Source organism: Aricia agestis, chromosome Z (genome assembly GCF_905147365.1).
Source record: "Aricia agestis chromosome Z, ilAriAges1.1, whole genome shotgun sequence".
Lineage (NCBI taxonomy): Eukaryota > Metazoa > Arthropoda > Insecta > Lepidoptera > Lycaenidae > Aricia > Aricia agestis.
In genome coordinates this window covers 22,032,802-22,054,268 of record NC_056428.1, presented here as the reverse complement: position 1 = coordinate 22,054,268, position 21,467 = coordinate 22,032,802, and the positions used below count along the sequence as shown (strand labels likewise).

The 21,467-nt window shown below is 37.4% G+C and overlaps 1 protein-coding gene across 1 annotated transcript; it reads left to right on the top strand.

The window, feature by feature from the left end:
• The first annotated feature begins 716 nt into the window (after nt 1-716).
• On the top strand, nt 717-20,698 carry LOC121738397 (photoreceptor-specific nuclear receptor-like). The gene is made up of 8 exons (XM_042130414.1): nt 717-740; nt 1,363-1,481; nt 4,453-4,568; nt 16,674-17,102; nt 17,542-17,676; nt 18,433-18,645; nt 19,878-20,024; nt 20,262-20,698. The coding sequence occupies exons 1-8, from the start codon at nt 717-719 to the stop codon at nt 20,507-20,509; spliced, it is 1,431 nt and encodes a 476-aa protein (XP_041986348.1). The 3' UTR covers nt 20,510-20,698.
• The last annotated feature ends 769 nt before the right edge of the window (nt 20,699-21,467 follow it).

The following is a 21,467-nucleotide window of genomic DNA, read 5'->3' as shown; positions in this document are numbered from 1 at the left end:
TGACTTAATTGAGAGTGTTCTTATTCTGCACTATAACCAACACAAGTTTAAAAATCATGAAATAAAATTAAATTAAGAAATTTAAAAAAAACCCCGCCAAATAACTTTAAAAAGTAATGAAATAATATACTTATTTTACTGACTTTAAGTTTAAATAATTCCTAAGTGTAAAGTGATATTTTAGTCCATAATTGTTGTCAAGGTGTGTCGGGGGACCGCTATGTAGATGTTTGATTTCCCATAAAATTATAGTTTAAGAGTCAATTTTCAGCGAACCAAATCGAGACAATCAGTGACATGGGATACAAAATTCAAAAGACACTGTTTATTTTAGTATAAGAAGTATTTAAAAATGTGTATATTTGAGCAAAACTGTAATCGTTTTGAAACTGGCATGCATAACAACGTAGGATATTTTAAAATAGACACCGATTAAAATAATATGAGTTAGTTGCTCTCGTAAAAATAATCTTTTTTTAAATTGATCTACCATTCAGCCTACTAAACTTAAATAGTTTAAAACATCTTGAGATTATCATAAGGAATACCTATCCTGTGATAGGAAAAAAATCTGTCTTTCCAATTATGGTTCTGTTACTATAATTGGAAAGACAGTTTTTTTATTTAAAATTAATCTGCTTTTAAAGTTTTAAACTATTCGTCACTAGCGAGCGCACATAACACCTTTAATCTTTAGATTAAAACTGAGATTAACAATGATCATTCTCTTTGTAGAGGCTGTAAGTTTTATTTTATTTAAATACTCTACACGTGAACTTTATATCATTTCCCTCCTATATTAACCTTACGTAGAGACTACCACGAATATTTTAAGACTAAAATCACCCAAATCGGTTGAGCCGTTCTTGAGTTTTATGGAGACTAACAAAATTTAAAATTCATTTTTATTTATAAGGTGAACTAAAACTGTTCAGTTTAAACTTAAAAATGGACTCATCAAACTCACATTCCGCGGCATCTTATTATCATATCCCCCTTTCTATAACCAATCGATAAATGATGGGCCGATGATTCGGCAATATGCTTACAAATTCTTGCAAATTTTTCAACATTGACGACATTTTGATTATCCTATTGTTGAAAAAATTATGCACATATTTTAACACTTTAATGCGAAGGGGATCGAGTCAAAACTTAATGTTGTAGCAAAGAGGTTGATATAATAAAAACATTATCCACGTTTGCAAATTATGTAGTCCACGTTAATTCGGGATGTTATAAAATTTTTGATATTATCTACCTATAAATAATATATAAAAATGGATTTTCAATTGTGTTAGTAATGCTATAACTCGATATCGGCTGAACCGATTCTGCTAATTTTAATTTTACATATTTCAGGTATATATGGAGAAGGGTGAGTCACTCTGTCGAGTCTGCGGAGACAAGGCATCGGGAAAACACTATGGCGTGCCCTCCTGTGATGGCTGCCGAGGGTTCTTCAAGAGGAGCATACGAAGGTACCATCAAAGACAATTATTCATAGGCAGATGACGGACCTACGTCATTTGGTCGAGTTTCAATCCATACTTACCTATTACTTACATACTTATCCAATATATAAAATTCTCGTGTCACCGTGTGCGTAATTAAACTTCTCTGAAAAGACTCGACCGATTTTCGTGAATCTTAGCCATATCGGCTAGAGTTGAGAATCGGACAACATCTACTTTTAATATTGATAAGTGTATTGTTGAATAAATAATAGTAAATTATTAAAACTCGAGGCTGACGGCGACCATTGTTTGTGCGACGGGATAGCGATGGACGTTGCTAATATAATATTATAAATGCGAAATTGTGTCTGTCTGTCTGTCTGTTATCTCTTCGCGCCCAAACCCCTGAACAGATTTTGTTCAAATTTGGCATGGAGATACTTTGAGTCCCGGGAAAGGACATAGGATACTTTTTATCCCGGAAATACGGTTCCCGCGCGATATATGAATTTAGAGGGCAACGGAGTCGAAAATCGTCGCTAGGATTGTTAAATTGTTACCTACGAATTTAAAACTATGACATATTCGCTGGACGTGTTCCTCTTTGGTCGTATTGTTGTTTGTGTTTTGGCACATGGGATTAAAATTATCAGAATCCAATTTTGAAATCTTTATTTTAAATATTTAAAAATAAATTATATCAGCCAGCGCGAGGCACATTCCGTTCATAATCCTAGTGAAACCCGACGAATTTGACAGATATTGAAACCTGTCCGTTTCTTTGCAGTCGAACTACTGGTAGTTATGTCTATTGTGCGGTGTGCTGTAGATCTGCCATCTGCTACATCATCTTCTCTGATAGTAGGCACACAGCATTGATACAAGATAGATATATTAGAGCATTGAGCAAGCAATTGGCCCACCACACATTCCCACTCAACTCCTGTGTCGCCAGGATCGACAGCGTTAACTAACTACGAAAAGTCTTTAATCTGAGTCCAAAGAACATGGTAAGTCTTAGGAAAATAATCAGATTAAAGATAGATAGAAAACTCTTTATGTGGAAGATTTTATGTGCAGAGCGCGCTGTTGTGATTTATAATCTACCAATCAAATGTATGATGTCGCATAACTACCTAGTACCGAGCGGGATGGTGATGATATGCAGTTGTTAAAAAGTCATATCAGGTTTGGAGCAAAAAATAAGTTTCGTTCGTTTAGATGCTACGATGCCAAGGACTGACACACAGTATAAAACTCCTCTTTTTTTCAAAATTATATGATTACAATACTAATTTCGATTATTCTTTTTCGACGTTGAGTCGAAAAGTAAGTATTTTCTAAAATACTGTTTGAATTCGGTGTTTCTGTTAAAAAAATATATATCTTAGATTTCTTTTACCTCGATAACATAATACTATTGAAGAACGGGCTTAGGCCGTAGCCCGTAGCGCTTTCGTAGAGCGGCGTAGGCTTCGTAGACAAGCAGCGTAGACGCCTACGGTGTCTCTACGAAACAATTCAGCAACGTATTTTAATAAATTTTAATAACCCTAGACGAATAAGACAGGTTTAGTTGGACGTGTCTGTCTGTCTGTGGCATCGTAGCATGCAAACGGGTGGACCGACTTTGATATTGTCTTGTTGTTTGAAAGCTGATATTATGATCAAGAGTATATCACTATGTAGTATAAAACAAAGTCGCTTTTTTCCCCCATGTCCCTTTGTTCCCTTTAATCTTTAAAACTACGCAACGGCTTTTGATGCGGCTTCCTTTAATAGAAAGAGCTATTAAAGAGGAAGATAAGTACAATAAATAGTGGAGAAATACTGTTATTTTTAAGGTGTCTATAATCTGATGTCATAAATAATAACATTTTTTTCAGCTTACATTGCAAACGCACGCGGCAGCCTACTAGATTTATTAAAATAATGTACTTAGTATTTTACACAATGAAAAGGTCTACAGAAAACATCGCGATGGTGTAATATGTCTATCTCTTACGGATATCCCTCAGTAACATTTTTTGTCATTTACTTCTTAGTTCTTACTACAAATAATGGCTAGATTTCGAAGGGATTTTAACCAATACGGCATTGATCCTTACTTATTTAATTAAATACTTTATTTACATTGTTGATTTAATATAGATCTATATGGCCCTGTACGTCATAATATGATTTAAATGAATATTTTCGAAGACATTATATATTTGAAAATTGCGGGACTTAGCTTTTGCGGCGGTACCGGCCATTAATGAGGGCCATGGGTAGTAATGAATATAAATCAAAACTACTGAAACGATTTTAATAATTTTTTCAGTGAGTGACATACGATATACATATTATAATTTATACCCGTGCGAAGCCGGGGCGGGTCGCTAGTTAGAAATAGTTCATATCATCAACCCGCTAGTGTTAAAATTTTTGGGTTTATCTATTCCATGAAATGTTGACTCTAAGTTAAGGCTAAGACTCCATTGAATCTAAGTATTGCCCTATTAAAGGTACCTTCGGAATGTAATATTATGTACATATACTAGATGACATTCGTTTATCACCGTAAACCGTATTATATATTTTACCGCAATGAAAACTTTCCTTTGTCCTTTTCCGTCTCAAAGTATAATCAATTTTAGCCGTTTCAATTTACCGGTTAAGCGCTTTAAACATGAAGAGGTAACAAACAGACAGACAATTTCCCATTTATAATATTAGTGAGGTTTTACAACATACCGCCTATGTACTTCATCGATGAGTTGTTTACTTTATGCTAGTTTTAAATATTGAATATTGTACTATCAGAGAAGTCGATTCTGAGGCAGATGGGGGAGCTGCGTAATTTGGTCGCGTTATGTTAAACCCAGCCGACAGATCACAGCTAACATTGAAATGACACAATACGACCAATTGACGTAGGTCCGTCAACTGCCTTTAAATCAATTTCCTCGATGATACATAAAAAGAAAATAAGGAATCAGATTCTTTTTTATAGAAACCTGGACTACGTGTGTAAGGACAAAGGAAGATGTGTGATCGATGTCAGCCGAAGAAACCAGTGCCAGGCGTGTCGCTTCTCCAAATGTCTCCGAGTCAACATGAAAAAGGATGGTGAGTGATGGTGATGATGATGATAATGATGATGATGATGGTGATGATGATGATGATGATGATGACGGTGATGATGATGATGAGATAAACAATGAGAAGATGGCCGGCTATTTGCTTTTCTGTGAAATGGCGAAGTATAAAATAATATCATAGTTTTTTGGAACAAAGTTCCTTATCGCGCGTTTCAAAAGGCGACTAGACGGAAAAAAATTCATACGAAAAGTTGTAACGACACTTTTAGCCACAGACATAGATCTATTAAAACTTAAGCTACTTTACATCACAAAAGTTAAGAAGCCGCTAGACAAGCGGCAATAAAAAGCATGTTTAATTAAACATGCTTACCTGTACCTCAAGGGCGTCGCCAAGGGGGGGGGCAGCTGCCCCCCCCCCTAGAGTTTCTAAAAAAGTTGCCAAATATAATGCAAACAACGACCACTATAATATTAAAATCTGGTAATAGATGTAAGGCTCGTAGTACAAGTGAAAAGCTTTATGTGCTGTCGATTTTACTTACAAATGTGAAGTAGGTAAAGTCAACTTGCCCCCCCCCCCCCCCCCTCCACCCTCCCCCCTGCGCCATCGGCTGGCGACGCCCTTGCTGTACCTATATACAAGCTGGAAAATATAATATATTTGTATGAAAATTTGCAGTCGCACCTCCAGTTGAGCGTGAGCAGCTGTGATAAATACGCGGTACGCCGTAATGTTCTTCCCGATGGTTGAGTCATCTCTGCCGAGTGACGTTCAACGAGCCTGGCACAAGCAGATTATTATTCAGAGACATATGTACTATAATAGAATTTCTTAGAATCGAAGTAGAGTCCAAAGAAAGCATAACATTATCTCGGACAAGAACGCGATCTCTATCTAGTGTCTAAATACACAAAACCAACCGACGCGACAGCATGTTTTATTTCACGTATAGGAAAGAAAGACGATGCAAAGAACTGCACGGTATTCATCAGTAGAATGTTTTCGGCCATTAAAAATGTCCTCAGAAGCGAGAAAGGGATTTAAAAAAAAATAAAGACAATAATACTTATGTTCGATAAGTCTAAGCATATCCAAAAAGTGTCGATCATTTCCTAAGTGTCTGATTTGTAGGAAGAGGCATGTTATGATCAATGATCACGTGTTCACGACTGGAACAGACAGAGAGTAAGCCAAAACATTACAAAACAGAAGTGAACAGCAATGCAGCGTGCCACAGAAAGTTATTACCTAGAATTTGTTCGGTAGAGATAAAACGAAAGCGAAGAGGTTTAATAGCAGGAGATACTTATTATATTTGGTGATAGCAAATCTAGAACTAAGTTATGGGTTGCGCAGCAAATTCATATTTGTAATAGTCATTTACAAAGTATCGCACTTACGAGTACTCATCCCAGCGCATCGCCTGAAGATATAACCAAAGCTGGCGAAACTTTTTTCTGTCACAATATATGGAAAATAAACAGCAGATCTCGATTCACGAATACGAGAAACACGTTAAATTGGTTAAAAAAATAACACAGATCTAACTTTTCCCCCTCCTTCAAAATCTGCTGCAAAAATGTACTCCGCACTTAAACAAATTCATAAGCGGAGGTCTAATGACTTAGACCCGACTTATTTGGGTTAAGCCTTAAGGCAGCGTTCTTATTTCTTCTTGATTTTTAGTCAAGATAAACCAGCACCATGTTACTATGATATTAATATCGTGCAAGTGCAATTCAACCTGTAAAGGGAACAAGTACAAGTGTAAAGAATTGACCCTTACCGTGCACATTGCCGTGCACAGAACTTTGCTTACTATGCAATGACAAAATTTGTAAGAGTGAAAAGAGTATCATCGCGGAAACTGAATACGATGAAATATTAATAAAGATGACTCTGATGAAATTATTGTTGTCTCAGCAAAAATTCAGAAACTTTAGATTTTTTTAAACTTAACATCTCAAAACAGGCTAGTATCTATCTATCCGCTATAATAGCTATCCGTATATAATATTCAGTAGGTAGTATGTGTTCCCTCTAAAAAAAGTTTTAGTTTTTTTTTTAAGTTTTAGTTTTAATTTTTTCCCAAAGTAGAATCAACAATTCGACATTCATAATGTTAATTTACGAAACACAAAAAAAACCTCTGATTTCAAACTCTATCCAGTGTCAGGAATATTAAACAAATAAACCTCGCCGCGCGCGGCCCCTCGCCCCTAGACGAGCAATTTTATAAGGTATTTAAAGATTTTGAATGAAAGATTCTGATACCGATTTTTTGGTATTAATTTGAGCACACCGCGGGTGTAGTTGGCGTTGAGAGCGACGTCAATAAAGTATTTACACAGGCGCAGCAAGTCTTTTCCATTAGCAGACACTTCAGATAAGAGGAGGGTCGCGCCCAGCCCGCAGTTCACACGACTCACAAGAACATACACTTTATTTCCGAATCATTTTAACCGACATTATACATACTGACGAGTTCTTGTGTAGTTAGTGATATAGAGAGAGCAGCCCCGGATTTATAAATAGGCCGTTATAGGCCACGGCCAAGGGTCGGCAGCGTCCTAAGAGGGCGTCAGCGTCAAAAGAGGTTCTACAGACTTCGTACATGGGACGGCGGGAATGATGTGACCTACTCTCTTAAAAAATATAAATTTCGCTTAGTTTTATATACCGTGGAAGTACTGCATTTTTACGGTAAATGTACTCTTATGCCGTTTGGCAGTCGAGAGGCGGAGGCGCTCGATCCTCGGAGACGGCCGAAGCGGAGACCAAGGGCCAGACATGGCCTTAGCGGGGGAACTCGGGGCGTCGGCATGGGCCTGCTGACATGACATCGAGTCCCGGGTAGGCCACGATGCGCTAGGACCTAGGTGTTCCAGCGCATCGTCGCGGAGTATGGAATGTGGTGTTTCCACGAGTGGAGCCCAAAGAGACAAAGGTGGGTGGGGCTGCGGTCGCGTATCACGCGATTCCCGTAGTCCACCTCCAGGAGCAAGAACACCGTTGGGGTTTTAGTGGGTAGTCCCGGGTGCGGATATTACGTCCGCCCCGGGGAGTCCTACATACCTCGGTGGTCCTCCCCAGGTCCCGGGGATGCGTAAATGCATTCCCCCAACGATAAAAAAAGGCCGTTTGGCAGTTTGGTCCACCGAGAACGAGATTATTTTGGGCCTATAAAAATGACGCTGTATCATATTATAGGCTATAGGTTTCATTTTGCTCCACACCCCTACAAACGGCGGTGGCATGGGTCGTTATAGACCACTTAGCCTGCGGCGCAGTTACATGTCACAATATTTTGTCATGACGCCCTACTCTACCTAGCTAGTACTAAAAGATAATTACATAAATACCTTTAATTATTATAGTTAGGTTAAGCAGGTAAATGATAGAAAACAAATATATTTTAATCATTTGCTTGCTTTGCATTTAAATTAATATTATATTTTATAATATTTGTGGTTTCGGATAATGATGGAGGATCGACTCATGCCGCCCCTCTTGCCTTTCATATAAACTTGTTCTCATACTTTGGAATCCCTGGCCTAGCCTAAAAGGATCTCGTTCTCGGTGAACGGCGGCGGTGGACAAAGGGCCTTAACCTATTTAGACCCAAATGAAACTGAGCCATGGAAAATATAAATTTTCTTTATTAATTTATAGAAACCAATAAAATTATTAGGAAAACACAAAAAAACTTAAATTTTTTTGAATTCTCAAATGGGGCCAATGGGATCATACGGGGTGAAAATTTTCGATACATATTTTATGAACGTACCGTGTTTTCACACATTTCTCAAATTGCCTTTGACCTTTTTCATAACGTAATGCTAGCTGTAATGGCTTCTCCCGATTGCATAGACATTATAATCCAGCCGATGTACAACAAATTCTGATTTAGTTGGTCGAAACGGTAGTCAAACTCGTCGTTTTCTTTTTTTTTATATCCTTGACGGATACGACACGACACTTTTCTGTACTACCTAAGCCAACAGTATCAGTTGCACAATAGCCAGCTATCCCTTGGAATAGTTAAAAATTGCTAAAGAGACACATGATTGCGAAGGAAATACGAATAAATATATATTTCCACTGTCATCTTCTATCATGGCAACTTCCTGAAGTCCATAGTATTTATCATAGCTAATGAATACCCTTCAGTTCATTGATTATACGACATTGATCGGTGGACAAAAATTGGAATAATTTACATCCAATGTGCCCATTGGCCCCAAATAGGGACACTTGTATAGAACTACTCCTAATCTTATAAAGACTAAAGCTTTTCACACTAATATGTGAATTTTTTATAGGTGTAATGAGCTCTTTCAAGTAATAAAATATAAATGCCTAAAAGAAAAACATAAAAATAAAAAATACTAACTTGGCGTCACTTCGAATGTTAGAAACAGCTTCAGAAAAATCGTTATAAAACACTGTGAACTATTTTTATATTATTTGTTCCTTCTAGTAATAAAAAAAAGTTTTTAGCAAATTGACACTTACAATAAAAATAAGTATAAACTTGAAAGACAAAAAATTTAAGTAATTTTAAAAGTGTCCTCGTTTGGGCACGGCGGGTCTATATGGGTAACGTATATGTACTAGTATAATATTATAGAACATGTCAAAAAGTATAGGCGGCAGACGCCGACCATAATTTTAGATCACAGGTATAAACACTTTATTAAATCAAATTACCAATATTTCAGTGTGATTAGTATAACTCTCATCTCAGTCATAGGCTTAAGATATTACGAAAAGCTCGGAGCAGAGAGCGCTACTAACACGTGTAGTAAACAATCTGACATGTTGCTGTCCGCCTATGGCCAGTCTAATCTTAAACGAAAATAACTTAAAAGAGATTCTAATATAAAAAGCAAATTCAACTGGACGTTATAGGTTACAATAGATACGGATCACCTGTACTATACCGGGGAATATGCAAATATATGACTTGGCAACACTAGCTGGAAACGACGCCATCTTGATCGCGCCGTGTACCGGAAGGGCACTCAGACCTCGTGTAGTCACTCTAGAGTGCGTCTGTCATACTGCATACACTCTGGGCGGTTTGTCGAGAGCTCTACAAAGTGATGATCAATATTTAAGAATAGAATAAGAATGAGAAATCTTTATCGGCAGAAACAAATTTAGAAGGTTAAGAATGTATTATAGGTAGAAACATCCTCTATTATTCCAGTTTAAAACCCTAACTTTTTTTCTGTAACTTTTAAGCTATTGGATAGCTTTTATCGCGGGCTTTGAGCGCGGAGACTATCAAGAAACGTAACAAAAACATCTAACATTCGTCTAACGTCGTTTCAGTTCGGCAGAATTCGGCTTGGCGTTTGTGGTTAATATTGTGCGGAAAATTCACCGCTACGGCGCGTAGCCAGTAGCTACGCTCTAGCTACGTCGTAGACGTACTACGAAGATCGCTAGGTTACTACTTACTGCAACAGCTGTTACTACTTACTGCAAAATACTAATTTTAGTAGTGTCCGGCCAAAAAAAACACCTTCGGTGAAACCTTCGGATTCGGCCAAAACCCGGCCGAAGCCGAAGCTTTGCCGAAGGTCCGAGCAACCGTCGACATTGAACGAAATACTGAGTGAACTTCGTGAGGGAGCGACGGACCGGACTTTCAATATTGAAGTTTTGAAATAATTAATTGTAGCTTGTAGACATATTGAACATAACTGTATTTTAAAAAGATAAAACCGACTTCAAAATTATACGTAATTGAGAATTAAAACTCCGTATCTCCAAAACTGCTAAACCGATTTTGATGAAACTTGCACTATTTGCTAAGTTGAACAATACCTAGTACAACAAAAAAGAATTAATGAAATCGGAATGGTAGTTCCAGAGATATACGAACACAAACATAAAAACATATATACATACATACACTTGTAATTTGGCACATTTGTTCAGATGCTGATACAGATTACAGACTTACATATACGAAAATTGGGCAGCTCTGGAAATATTACATACATACGCGTCGAATTGATAGCCTCCTTTTTTAAGTCGGTTAAAAATTAATTACTGAGAGTCGGGCGATTAAGATTATAAGCCTTCGGCTTCGGCTTCGGCCGAAGGTTGTACTGGTTGCCGATTAATCGGCTTCAGCTTCGGCCAAAAATCCTTCGGTCGGACACTTTTTAGTTACGGAACAAAATATAAAAGACGACATTTCATCCGAAATAAATAAACCGAAACGAATATGGTAGCGTCAATGGATTAGTCGCAAATCCATGCTTGGAGAAAGTTTTTTGTTGCTAAAAGAACTGGCTTTTGAAGATCTCAAAGAATATCGCAATTCTATGAGAATGACAAAAGAATCCTTCAAATCCTTCAATTGGTTTATCGAGACAAAGTGAGGCCTAATGAAACTCACATGAGGACTGCACATAGCGGGCAAAATAAAACTCCAAGCAGTTATTTATATGCTTGCAACAGGAATGAATTGAGGAGCCTATCTCATTTTTTCAGAATTTCAATATCTAGCCTTCGTTAATGATTCCTGTAATTTGTGATGCCATCTATAATGCTTTGGAGGAATTTATAAGTACACAAACACGTATGCGTTTCATGGCAACTGTGCACTCTCCTAAAGATTAATATAGGGTTAATAATAACCTTATCAGGTTATTATTAACCCAGACTAGTACAAGTGAACCTTTCATGCAACGAATAGGACTTACCTCCATGAAGTTCAAAAGCCTCGTGACAGCGCCCTCTATTGTCATAAAATGAAAAAGCTCGGTTGAAACGAGGGTTGAACATAAAAATACTTGAAACCACTTATCTCTGCTACGAATGTTTCAGAAACCAGTCATTTTGCATAGACGGCGCTTTTGAAAACGATTTTATTTTAAATAATGAAATAAACATTTAAATAAAAGTTTAGTTCCTGTTAAGATCGGTAATAGTGCGCACGTATCTTTCGTATAAACCTACGTTCGGGCAAAGAGTTGCTATTTGCTCATTTATTTAAGAAAAGCTTTTAAATTTTTTTATCGGTCTGAATTTGTTGCTAACTAAAATACTTAAAACTTACTCAGTATCGTACTGTACTACTACAGTACAGTTTTATCATCAAAATTGGTAAGTTGATTTCGTTTTAACTTTTTTTTTTTTAATTTAATAACTTCCTGCTTACTTGCGATTTTTACGCTATAATATATAACTTAGTAAGTATATATATTATATATGTAGTTTTTGAGTAAAATACTTTTGAGGATTTACGATTTTAATAGTATGATCGCTTAGCCACTAGATAATTTTAATAATAGCAAACTGCAAAAGTTTTTTTTATTTTCTATTTACAATGAATATGAAGACGATATTTTAATATACTTTTTAGTTATTTTGCCCGTTCCAACTTGCCGCTGGCACGTTGCAAATATACAAATAACTTAGTAATCAGTTCTTTTGTAGCGTATTCATAGGTCTAGCTTTTGTTTGCTAAAATATAAGAAACTACTGACTGTATGACAATATTATTTCAGACAATACTCCGATAGAGCTAAGTTTTTGGGTTTCCTAAAAATTCTAAAGTTTCTAATTTTTGCCTTTTGGAAATTGTGCTTAAGATGACATACTTTTTGTTTGAAGGTAAATATTTAAAGTAAAATAAGTCACATGAGATCAGTAACTTACTTTTATAAATAAGTGATTCATAAACAACTAAATTAAACAGTTTTAGAAAAATCAACTCAATATAAAACATTTAAAAAAACGTTAATTGCACGACAGGTCGAGGAGTGTAAGATGACATATCGATACTCGTATGGTAAGACGACATGCTATGATTCCTTAGACTTTGATGGTACGTCGTCTTATACAATACGTAAATGCAAGCTGCATTATCATCCCCCTAGTTGTCAGTGGTGTAAGCATTCTTAAGTTCTTCATCATCGTAAAAAATATAGAATTCTTTTGGTACCGATTTGGCGGGGACATTAGTAATTATAGTATGTCATCTTAAGCCGACGTCTAGTATGTCATCTTACCAATTTGTAATAGTGGGTACATTTTGAATTTTGTAAAAAAATACTTAACGTTTGAACTCGCTTTTATTAATATTTGTGACCTATAAGAATCCATGTCCATAATAACAATATGTAATAAGGAAAGATTCTGACCTTATACGTTTTTTCACCACAAAACAAAAGTGTAAAAAAATTTTTAACTCATCAAAATTAGGAAAATCTTTATTACTTTGTAAAGTACGGTCCCTGTCCGGCATACTAAGTTGGGCTGCTAGGGGCACACTGAGGTGCTCCATAAAACGTCACAAGTTCACAGAAAGCACAATTATTTCAACGAATTTTGTCGATGTGTCGTCTTATCTGACTATGCCATCTTAAGCACTATTCCCCGATGTGTCCCTTATCTTACGTTCAGTTTGAAAGAAGCAGCGCTGAAAGCGTTACTTTTTTAGCTCGTACACGGCAAATTCATAACCTGGGGGCATTTTTCATGGACAAATACAAGTCGAAAATAACTCATTAGTGTTGTTTTTACACAAAAACGAATTATTATTTTATTTACATCCTGTCGTAATTAGTTACTCCCGATAAACAAGTCCCGGACCGCATTTAGGGCCCAGGGGCCAGAGCGTAGGCCGTAGGACCTTGAATGCTGCCCGGGAGTGGAGGCACGGGTGCGGTCCGCTCACGGTCTCCTCGCTGAAGCCAGGCAGTGCGGACGTTTGCTTGGGGGTAACGTAGAGTGTCAAAATTATTCAACATTTATTTTATCTTTTTTATTGGTCCTACAAGGCTACTACAACTCGAAGAGTTGTGATTTCCAGCTATCCAATAATTAGCTTAGGGGTAACCCGGGGGGGGGGGGGGGGGGCAAGATACCAAAGGTTCGAGGCATAAAATATCCTGTAGATTAAACTATAATAAGAGTTATATTACTCTGCATTCTAGATGCCATCTTGCTCTAGCCTGTGACTGACTAAATTTCGTAACAGTGAGGATTTGCTCCTTTGTTGTATTGCAACTATGACGTCATTGCTGTTGATGATACTTCATGAAGGGGTGGGATGCACGCACCCGTTTTGTGGGGGTGGGTTCGTCCATCGGATGCAGAGCAGTGAAACTCCCCCTTGTAAAGTTTATTTTTGGTTTGTTCAATACTCAACGATACTTCCGAGAACTAATGAAGTCTCGAAACTATGAAATCAGAGTATTGCTTTATTTATTTTACTTTTATACACTACACTATATTTTACTCTTATATTTTACTCTTGTAATGCAACGATTTAATATAGTTTTATCGTTAACGGTTATTTAATTCCGTTTTTGTAACAATCTATTCAAGTGTAGTCAGATATACCTGCGAGGAGGTATGTGTGAAAAATGTGACAGCAAATATTTTAGTTAGACCATTAGTTGAAAAAAAATGTTACAGAGCAGATTGTTACAAACGTATGTTAGTTTTTCACGTAGGGCAAGACGGGGTTGGAAGTAGGGGCTAGTAGTTTCCCGGAACAAAATGGTTTAAAATAGAAAAAACTAAGACGTTACTCAAAACAATATTATTAAAAACCGGCCAAGTGCGAGTTGGACTCGAACTCGACATGAAGGGTACCGCAGCAGCATTAAGGTTTATTTTTATGAAATTAAAAGGTTTTTGAATAATTTTTATATTTCAGTTGATTTAATGAAAGTTAATTGGTTTACCATTTAGACGTAAAAAAATTTTTTTGTTTCAGTTGTACCTATACCCCTAAATTATTTAATAATTTTTCCATTTTTGTATCAAAATCTTAACGCGGTTCACAGAATACATCTACTTACTAAGTTTCAATAGTTTCCGTTTTTTTGCCATTTGGCTACGGAACCCTAAAGAGGCAGTCAAACAGCTTTAACTAACAACAGTAAAAAACAACAATAATAAAGGAAAAAAAACACTAATAAAGGAAAATAAAGAAAAACAAAAACCTGAGCGACAACTAATTAGTAGGAGATATTAACGAGTGTTTTTATTTGTTGTTGTTTTTTTTAAATTTAAAGAATTGAGTTGACACTAATATAATAATGTATTGTTGGAAAGAAACCTAATTTATATTATTCTCATATTTTATTTATAATATTTTATAAATAATAATCGGCCAAGTGCGAGTCGGACTCGCGCACGAAGGGTAATGTACCATTATAGAGCACAATTAGGCCAACATTTGAGTTTTTTTTTGTATGGGAGCCCCCTATTAATTTTTTATTTAATATTAATATTATTATTAAATATTAAAGTATACATAAAACTAAGGATTGTGTGAAAAATTCAAGTACCTACCTGTTGCTATTATCCATATAGAGCAAAAAAGGCTAAAAAATCACGTTTGTTGTATGGGAGCCCCCCTTAAATATTAATTTTATTTTGTATTTTTGTATATTTAGTATTTGTTGTTATAGCGGCAACAGATATACACAATCTGTGAAAATATCATCTCTCTAGCTATTACTTATTACCGTTCTTGAGTTAGGGCCTGGAGCTATACAAACAGGCAGACGGAGAGACGGACAGACAACGAAGTCTTAGTAATAGGGTCACGTTTTTAGCCTTTGGGTACGGAACCCTAAAAAAGAGCGTGTGTGCCGAGTACACGTGTCAGAAGTCAGAACTGAAACTTAGGCAAAATCGTCGCCTCCGTGACGCGGACGGTCGCGGTATCGCCATGACGCGACCTTGAAATTTTACTTTCAACGCGCCTTAACAAGTTTCACTTCAATTAACCGTGGAACAATTTGCCACACTCCTGGAACAACTCGTCCCGACTCGGGGTAAAATCTTCCCTTCCGAAATTTTGTAAAAATATGCCTGTAAAACATTGAGATGCTGTAAAAAACTATTAGGATACTGACAGATTAATCAGTAATTAGATAGACCGATAACATTTTTTATACATGTTACAAAATCAAAAATAAAACTTATCATTTTCATCATATAATTTCATCTTATTTAAAAATGTGAACTTCCAGCCCCGGTCGCCCCTATTATATTTTTTAATTATATTTTATAATATTTACGTGTTTATGATTGTTTTACAGTACCTATAGTTATAAAAATTGAAAAATATACTAACGAAAATATGCCGGCTGATCGGAGTATTCGATCATCTGGCCCGCGAGACGTCCCTAATCCTGGTATGTTATTAAAATAGACATAATATATTAGACTTTTTTCAGAAAGATTCTCAGAGAAATTTTACGATCAAGGTGGAGGCTGCGCACTACTTGAATATTGCTTGACTTTGGGATGGGAAGGAGCATCGTTAGATTTTTAGGTCTATACCACTAAAGACAGTTGGAACGTGAGAAGACAACGGGATGGACGGGATGAACAGTGAACAGATTTTTGTTGATTGCGATCAGACGGTTACTTGTTATTGTCCGTCACTTAGATCTTGCAACACAGCCTCGTGTTTCAACCCCTACAATGTTTAGTCGCCAATTCGCTGCGATTTCCGGGGTTCGCACTTTCCGAACAAAGTCATAGGATTGGCGCTTTCCCATTTGTGAGCTGTTTGTACCTAAGCGTTAGTTCACACCGATAAGAAACGAAACGATAAGAACGAAAGACAGCGCTCCAAAATTGAGATTTATTAATTGCATAAAATGTTTCGTTTCTCATGAAAATTTAAACATTCACCTCGGTGTGAGATGACCTTTTGATGTGTTATATTATTATATTTGTCTACAGGCTTGAAACTCGAACTGCTGGAGGTGGTCATGATTAACGTACATCATCTATCAACGGATCATAATATGATGCATGAGATTTCCTCCTTTGCACGTCGTTGTATCACTCTAATATTTCTCTATACTGCAGTGTTCTATGCCCAGTTTTTGGAGTTTTTTTGGCAGGAGTTTTTACTTTTAGCGTTATTGATTGGTTACGGTATTTGATGTTAGCCAATCAAGCTGAGAATAGTCTAACTTCTGTCAGAAAAGTTTAAAAACAGAGCACCAGATATAAGTATATCTACACTATTCTACACCATAATCATCAATACTTCATCATCATCATTGTCATCGTTGTTATTAATACTATTAAACTACATATTACTATTCTATGTGATTGTTCATTTTTTAGCTGTCCAGCATGAACGTGCTCGGAGACCAGGCGCTCAGCCTCCCGTACGGTTAGGCTTCTTCAACCGGCCAGGGTTTGCCCAGAGCCTGTACTATCAGTCCGTAGGAATAGGCTATATGCCCACCGCTCCCAGCTACATCGTCCAACCTCCTTCCCCTTCGCCTCCCGCTGAGATCAATCCGAGTGTCCGACAAAGTAACCCGCCGGACTACCCTCAAAGTTACCCTAGTTATCAAAGCGTTCCTCCGAATTCTCCATCCGATCAGTCTTTTCCATTTCTGTTCCCCACATTGAATAGCACGAATCCGATTTACGCGTTGCAAATGCATGCGATGCAATATGGGATGTCAGCACGTGTACACCCGAGGTACTTCCATCCACCGACCATTCAGCACGATGGCGCTGGTCCTTCGACTGCTCCAGATAATCGTAAGTTCTTTATCGTCATTTTATATCAGATATTTCCCGATTTTACACAGTAACTGTGGCCTTTATTATCTCTAACATGCAATGCCTTGTGATAGACAACAATTATGGAGCGCACACCTAATTTAAGCTGTAGTTATGTTTTCTATTTTATTCTGTTTGTTAGTTGAGATTCTATCGAATTTTATCAGTACAGTATTATTTTTAGGCGTATTTAAGCCGTCCTTAAATTCTAAAACCTAACGTTTGAGATAGACAGACAGTCAGACTGTTTGTCTGGCTGGTCTATAAGCTCTGTTTTCCGAAAACTGTTTCGAATGGCACATTTTTTTAAAACGGTAACTGTCGCATCCTCGATTAAAATTCATTGCCTACGCATCACTGTTACCATACAACTACGCCAATCTTGAGAATCTAAGCTTACCAGAAGTTTATATTTCAGAGATAGTGCCAGTGGATACACAATCTATGCGTACTCCGGTGATTCGCCATACCGACCTTGATCCAGAAGACGTCCCCGCTACTGGTAGAGCCAACATCGAGGAACTATACAACGTGGTCAAGCTTGAATACTTTGGTTAGACCGAAACCACATTGCTTCGTTTCGTTGCAGGGCATTGCTTCTTCGGATTTTAATATTTATTTTTTAAACGACTTCCAAACAAGAAGGCGGATCTATGTACGGCTGTGGGTATCCTTTTTTGATTTCATGCCTGCTGTGGACACTAGATCCAGGTGCCCTATAAGATAACACAATACAAGCCAAAAGACGTTGACAACGTAGTGCGTCATTCGCTTTCCTCTCATATCCGTTTTTTTTCATCAGAACACCGCTCTACTCATCGCATCGATGATCGATGCATCGTAATATTTATTATGTATTTAAATATCTACGGTATATAGTTACGCTGCGATGAAGCTAAGCAATGGAACGGAGCAATGATGCCTCACGTTTAGTGAAACTTTAAAGCCACTTTTCAAACTTCACTGCAAACGACCATGAGCTGCGCTGTTCGCTATACAAACATGATAATATTGTGTAATTAATTAGGGGATAGGTAGTGGTCACAGGATTACAAGGATATTTTGCATAGTTTGGTGCTGATTTCTCGCTGAATGTAGTGTTATTTATAGGAATGATGTAGATAAATCTGCCAAGCGAATATTATGAATTCTTGTATAAAGCTATGCAAACTTTCTGTGTTATTGTAAGGTTGCTTGCAAATCAGTTTTATACATGTTTAACCTACCAACCTACTCAAAGATTGTAAAATACCTTCATGCTTTAATCTTACCAGACCATACTTCTTACGTTTACCTTTTGTTTAAACAGATCGCCAAATGCGCGAATCCATGATTATAAGTCTGGAGCACAGGAACGATTTCGACGAACTTGGACTGTTCCTGGAGGACACCGTGAACTGGGTACGACGAGCCTCAGTCAGCGAGAACATACCGTTCTCCGAACAGAAGAACCTGCTCTTCAATAACTGGAGGGAGTTGCTGATCATCACGACCGCTCAAAGGAATCACCGTTTCAATGCTGGTAAGTGAATTTAGCTTGGGCGAAACTAGGAATTTATGTGATTTCTAGCTTAACTTCTAGCTATAAGATTTTTGCTTGCTTATTATCAGTATGTTGATCAACTGTTTGTGTGGTCTACAAAATGTGCGAATGTAATTATTTTGTTAGGTAGGTAATACGCAACTATGCGATTTTGCTCTGATAGATATATAGCACCAGTGCCGTAAATAGGGCGGTGCCACCGGTGCCCAGGCACAGGGCGTAGACTCTATGGGGGGCGCAAGAATGGCCAGACCAGCCAGTACTATTATTTCCTCGGTTTGCTCCTGATAAGTTCCCGCTGCGCCCCTAGTGCTCGACCCCAACAATACGTTATACATACATGCCAGTAATATCAAAAAGTCTATCAAATTAGACAAAACATAATTATTTTTTTAATAATTTCCAAAATATTAGTATAATATCATTTTATTATTATTGTAATTGGTCTACTAACACCAAGTTTTATTTTATCACCCTGAATGAAACAAAATAGGCCTATACTAGCATTGCTCTGGGTACCAATAATATATTTTTTAAATAAAATAAGGGGGCAAACGAGCAAACGGGTCACCTGATGGAAAGCAACTTCCGTCGTTCATAGACACTCGCAGCATCAGAAGAGCTGCAGGTGCGTTGCCGGCCTTTTAAGAGGGAATAGGGGATGGTAGGGAAGGAAATAGGGATTGGGCCTCCGGTAAACTCACTCACTCGGCGAAACACAGCGCAAGTGCTGTTTCACGCCGGTTTTCTGTGAGAACGTGGTATTTCTCCGGTCGAGCCGGCCCATTCGTGCCGAAGCATGCCTCTCCCACGTAAATCTCCCACCTAATTTAAAAAAAAACTAGGGCGCAGTTATGAAGCTCGCACAGGGCGCAAAAAGGGCTATTTACGGCACTGTATAGCACAAGCGAATGTGCCATCGAGGAAATTGATTCCTAGGCAGTTGACAGACCAACGTCATTTGGTCGGATCATGTCAATTCAATGTTAATCATAGGCAGGTAACACGCATCAATATTATCATGATTCCGTGATAATATTGATGGTGTAATAGGCCGAATCGCAGTATCACAGTACACTTGTGAATCGCGTGATACTAGAATCATGATAATACTGATGCGTGTAATCTGCGCCATTGTGATGTATTTGAATGTTTGTGTCAATATTATTTGTGCGAAGTCCTCAAACCCTGAAATAAGGCTTCTCCCACAGAACGCATCGTAGCTCGGCTGGCGGCGGATCGGCAGAACATCGAGGACGAAGTGAAGCGTCTCATGACTGTCATCAACCGTGTTCTCCTCCTCAACATGGACCCAACCGAATTTGACTACTTGAAGAAGATCATGCTATTCCGCACAGGTAATGATCAACTTTTTCTGGTTATGTGTCAAAAGGTCCATTTTTGACACATAACCAGTATTTGAACAAGATTAAAATTGTAAAGTTTGAACATTCTCGAAAAAATTAGATGACTTTTCTAAAATCCATTAAAGTTGAGCAATAACCGCTTGATAGTTCTTTTCGAATCCAAATCTAACGGGAATTGTGAAATGCGAATCAATGCGTTAGAGAAACTATAATATAATTAAAATCCAGTTCGTTCCTCAGAGATCCCGGTCTTGTGCGCCTCGTCGTCCAGGGATGAACTTCAAGAGCGAGCGCTTTACCAACTTTACAAATACAACGCGAAGGACTATCCCTTCAGGGTCGGGAAAACTCTTCTGCTCCTGCCGAGTGTGTGCTTCGTGGCGCAAATGGGCCTCCTCGAAAGTCTGCTGTTCAAGATACCGTGCGATCTGAACATGCTGCTTCTCACGTGGCTGGCCAGGGAACAACAAGCCTAAGTAGCTTGTTGTTCATATTGTAAAGGAGCTCAGCCAGGCTTTATTAATTAGGCTGCGCCCTTACCTTCTATCTATCTATCCTTCAGACTCGTTCGGAACTCGAAAAATATTTAGAGCGCTAAAACCTGCTATGAATTATTGAGCTGAAAGTCGATCTTTAAATAAACTTTACTGGCCTTTCGGGTTCCGGACTATATAGGTGTTCTCTATCTCGATGTTACGTACTAATGGTGGTCAATTTTTTAAGAATTAATGGAGAAAATTATTGTCCATTCGTTACAATATATGTACTTCCTGGAAAAACACCTTTAAAATTGGACCACAATTAGTACGGGTGTAGATTAGGAAAAAGAAACAAAATATATTTGGGTACTTAATATCCAAATATTTTTGTATAGTTTATGATGTGTAACATGGGTGTTTAAACATTGATGAATTTGCTCAATGTATTTTTGTTTTAAATGAATATATTACGTACTAAATGTATATTGTGGTTTATTTTTTAATTTACCTACTTGATGACCCGATAAACTTAGTATCACTTAAAAAATGTTACATTACCATTAATAAAATTGTCGTTTTTAATATTTTACTAGCATTTTTCCATATATTCTCGCCAAACACCAAACAAAACGACTTCCAAGGCAAAGACAATAATAACTATTTTCCTGATTTTGGTGCATTTGAGCTGGGTACACAAAAAAGCTCGATATTTGGGTGCCTCGTGGGCTCACTGAAAGAAACCTAACCGTGTAGGTACTCATTTGTGATTCTTTATTACGACGTAACGAAACCGAACCATTTTTGAACATGCAAGAAATGTGCGATAGACAATAAATATTTTCTGTTTTGTTACTTGAAACCTAAAGCGCTTATTCCATTTCACTAAATTTAGAAGTTCTAAATGATTTAGTGACTAAATTTAGTCAAATGAAATAGCATTTAGAAAGCTAGGATC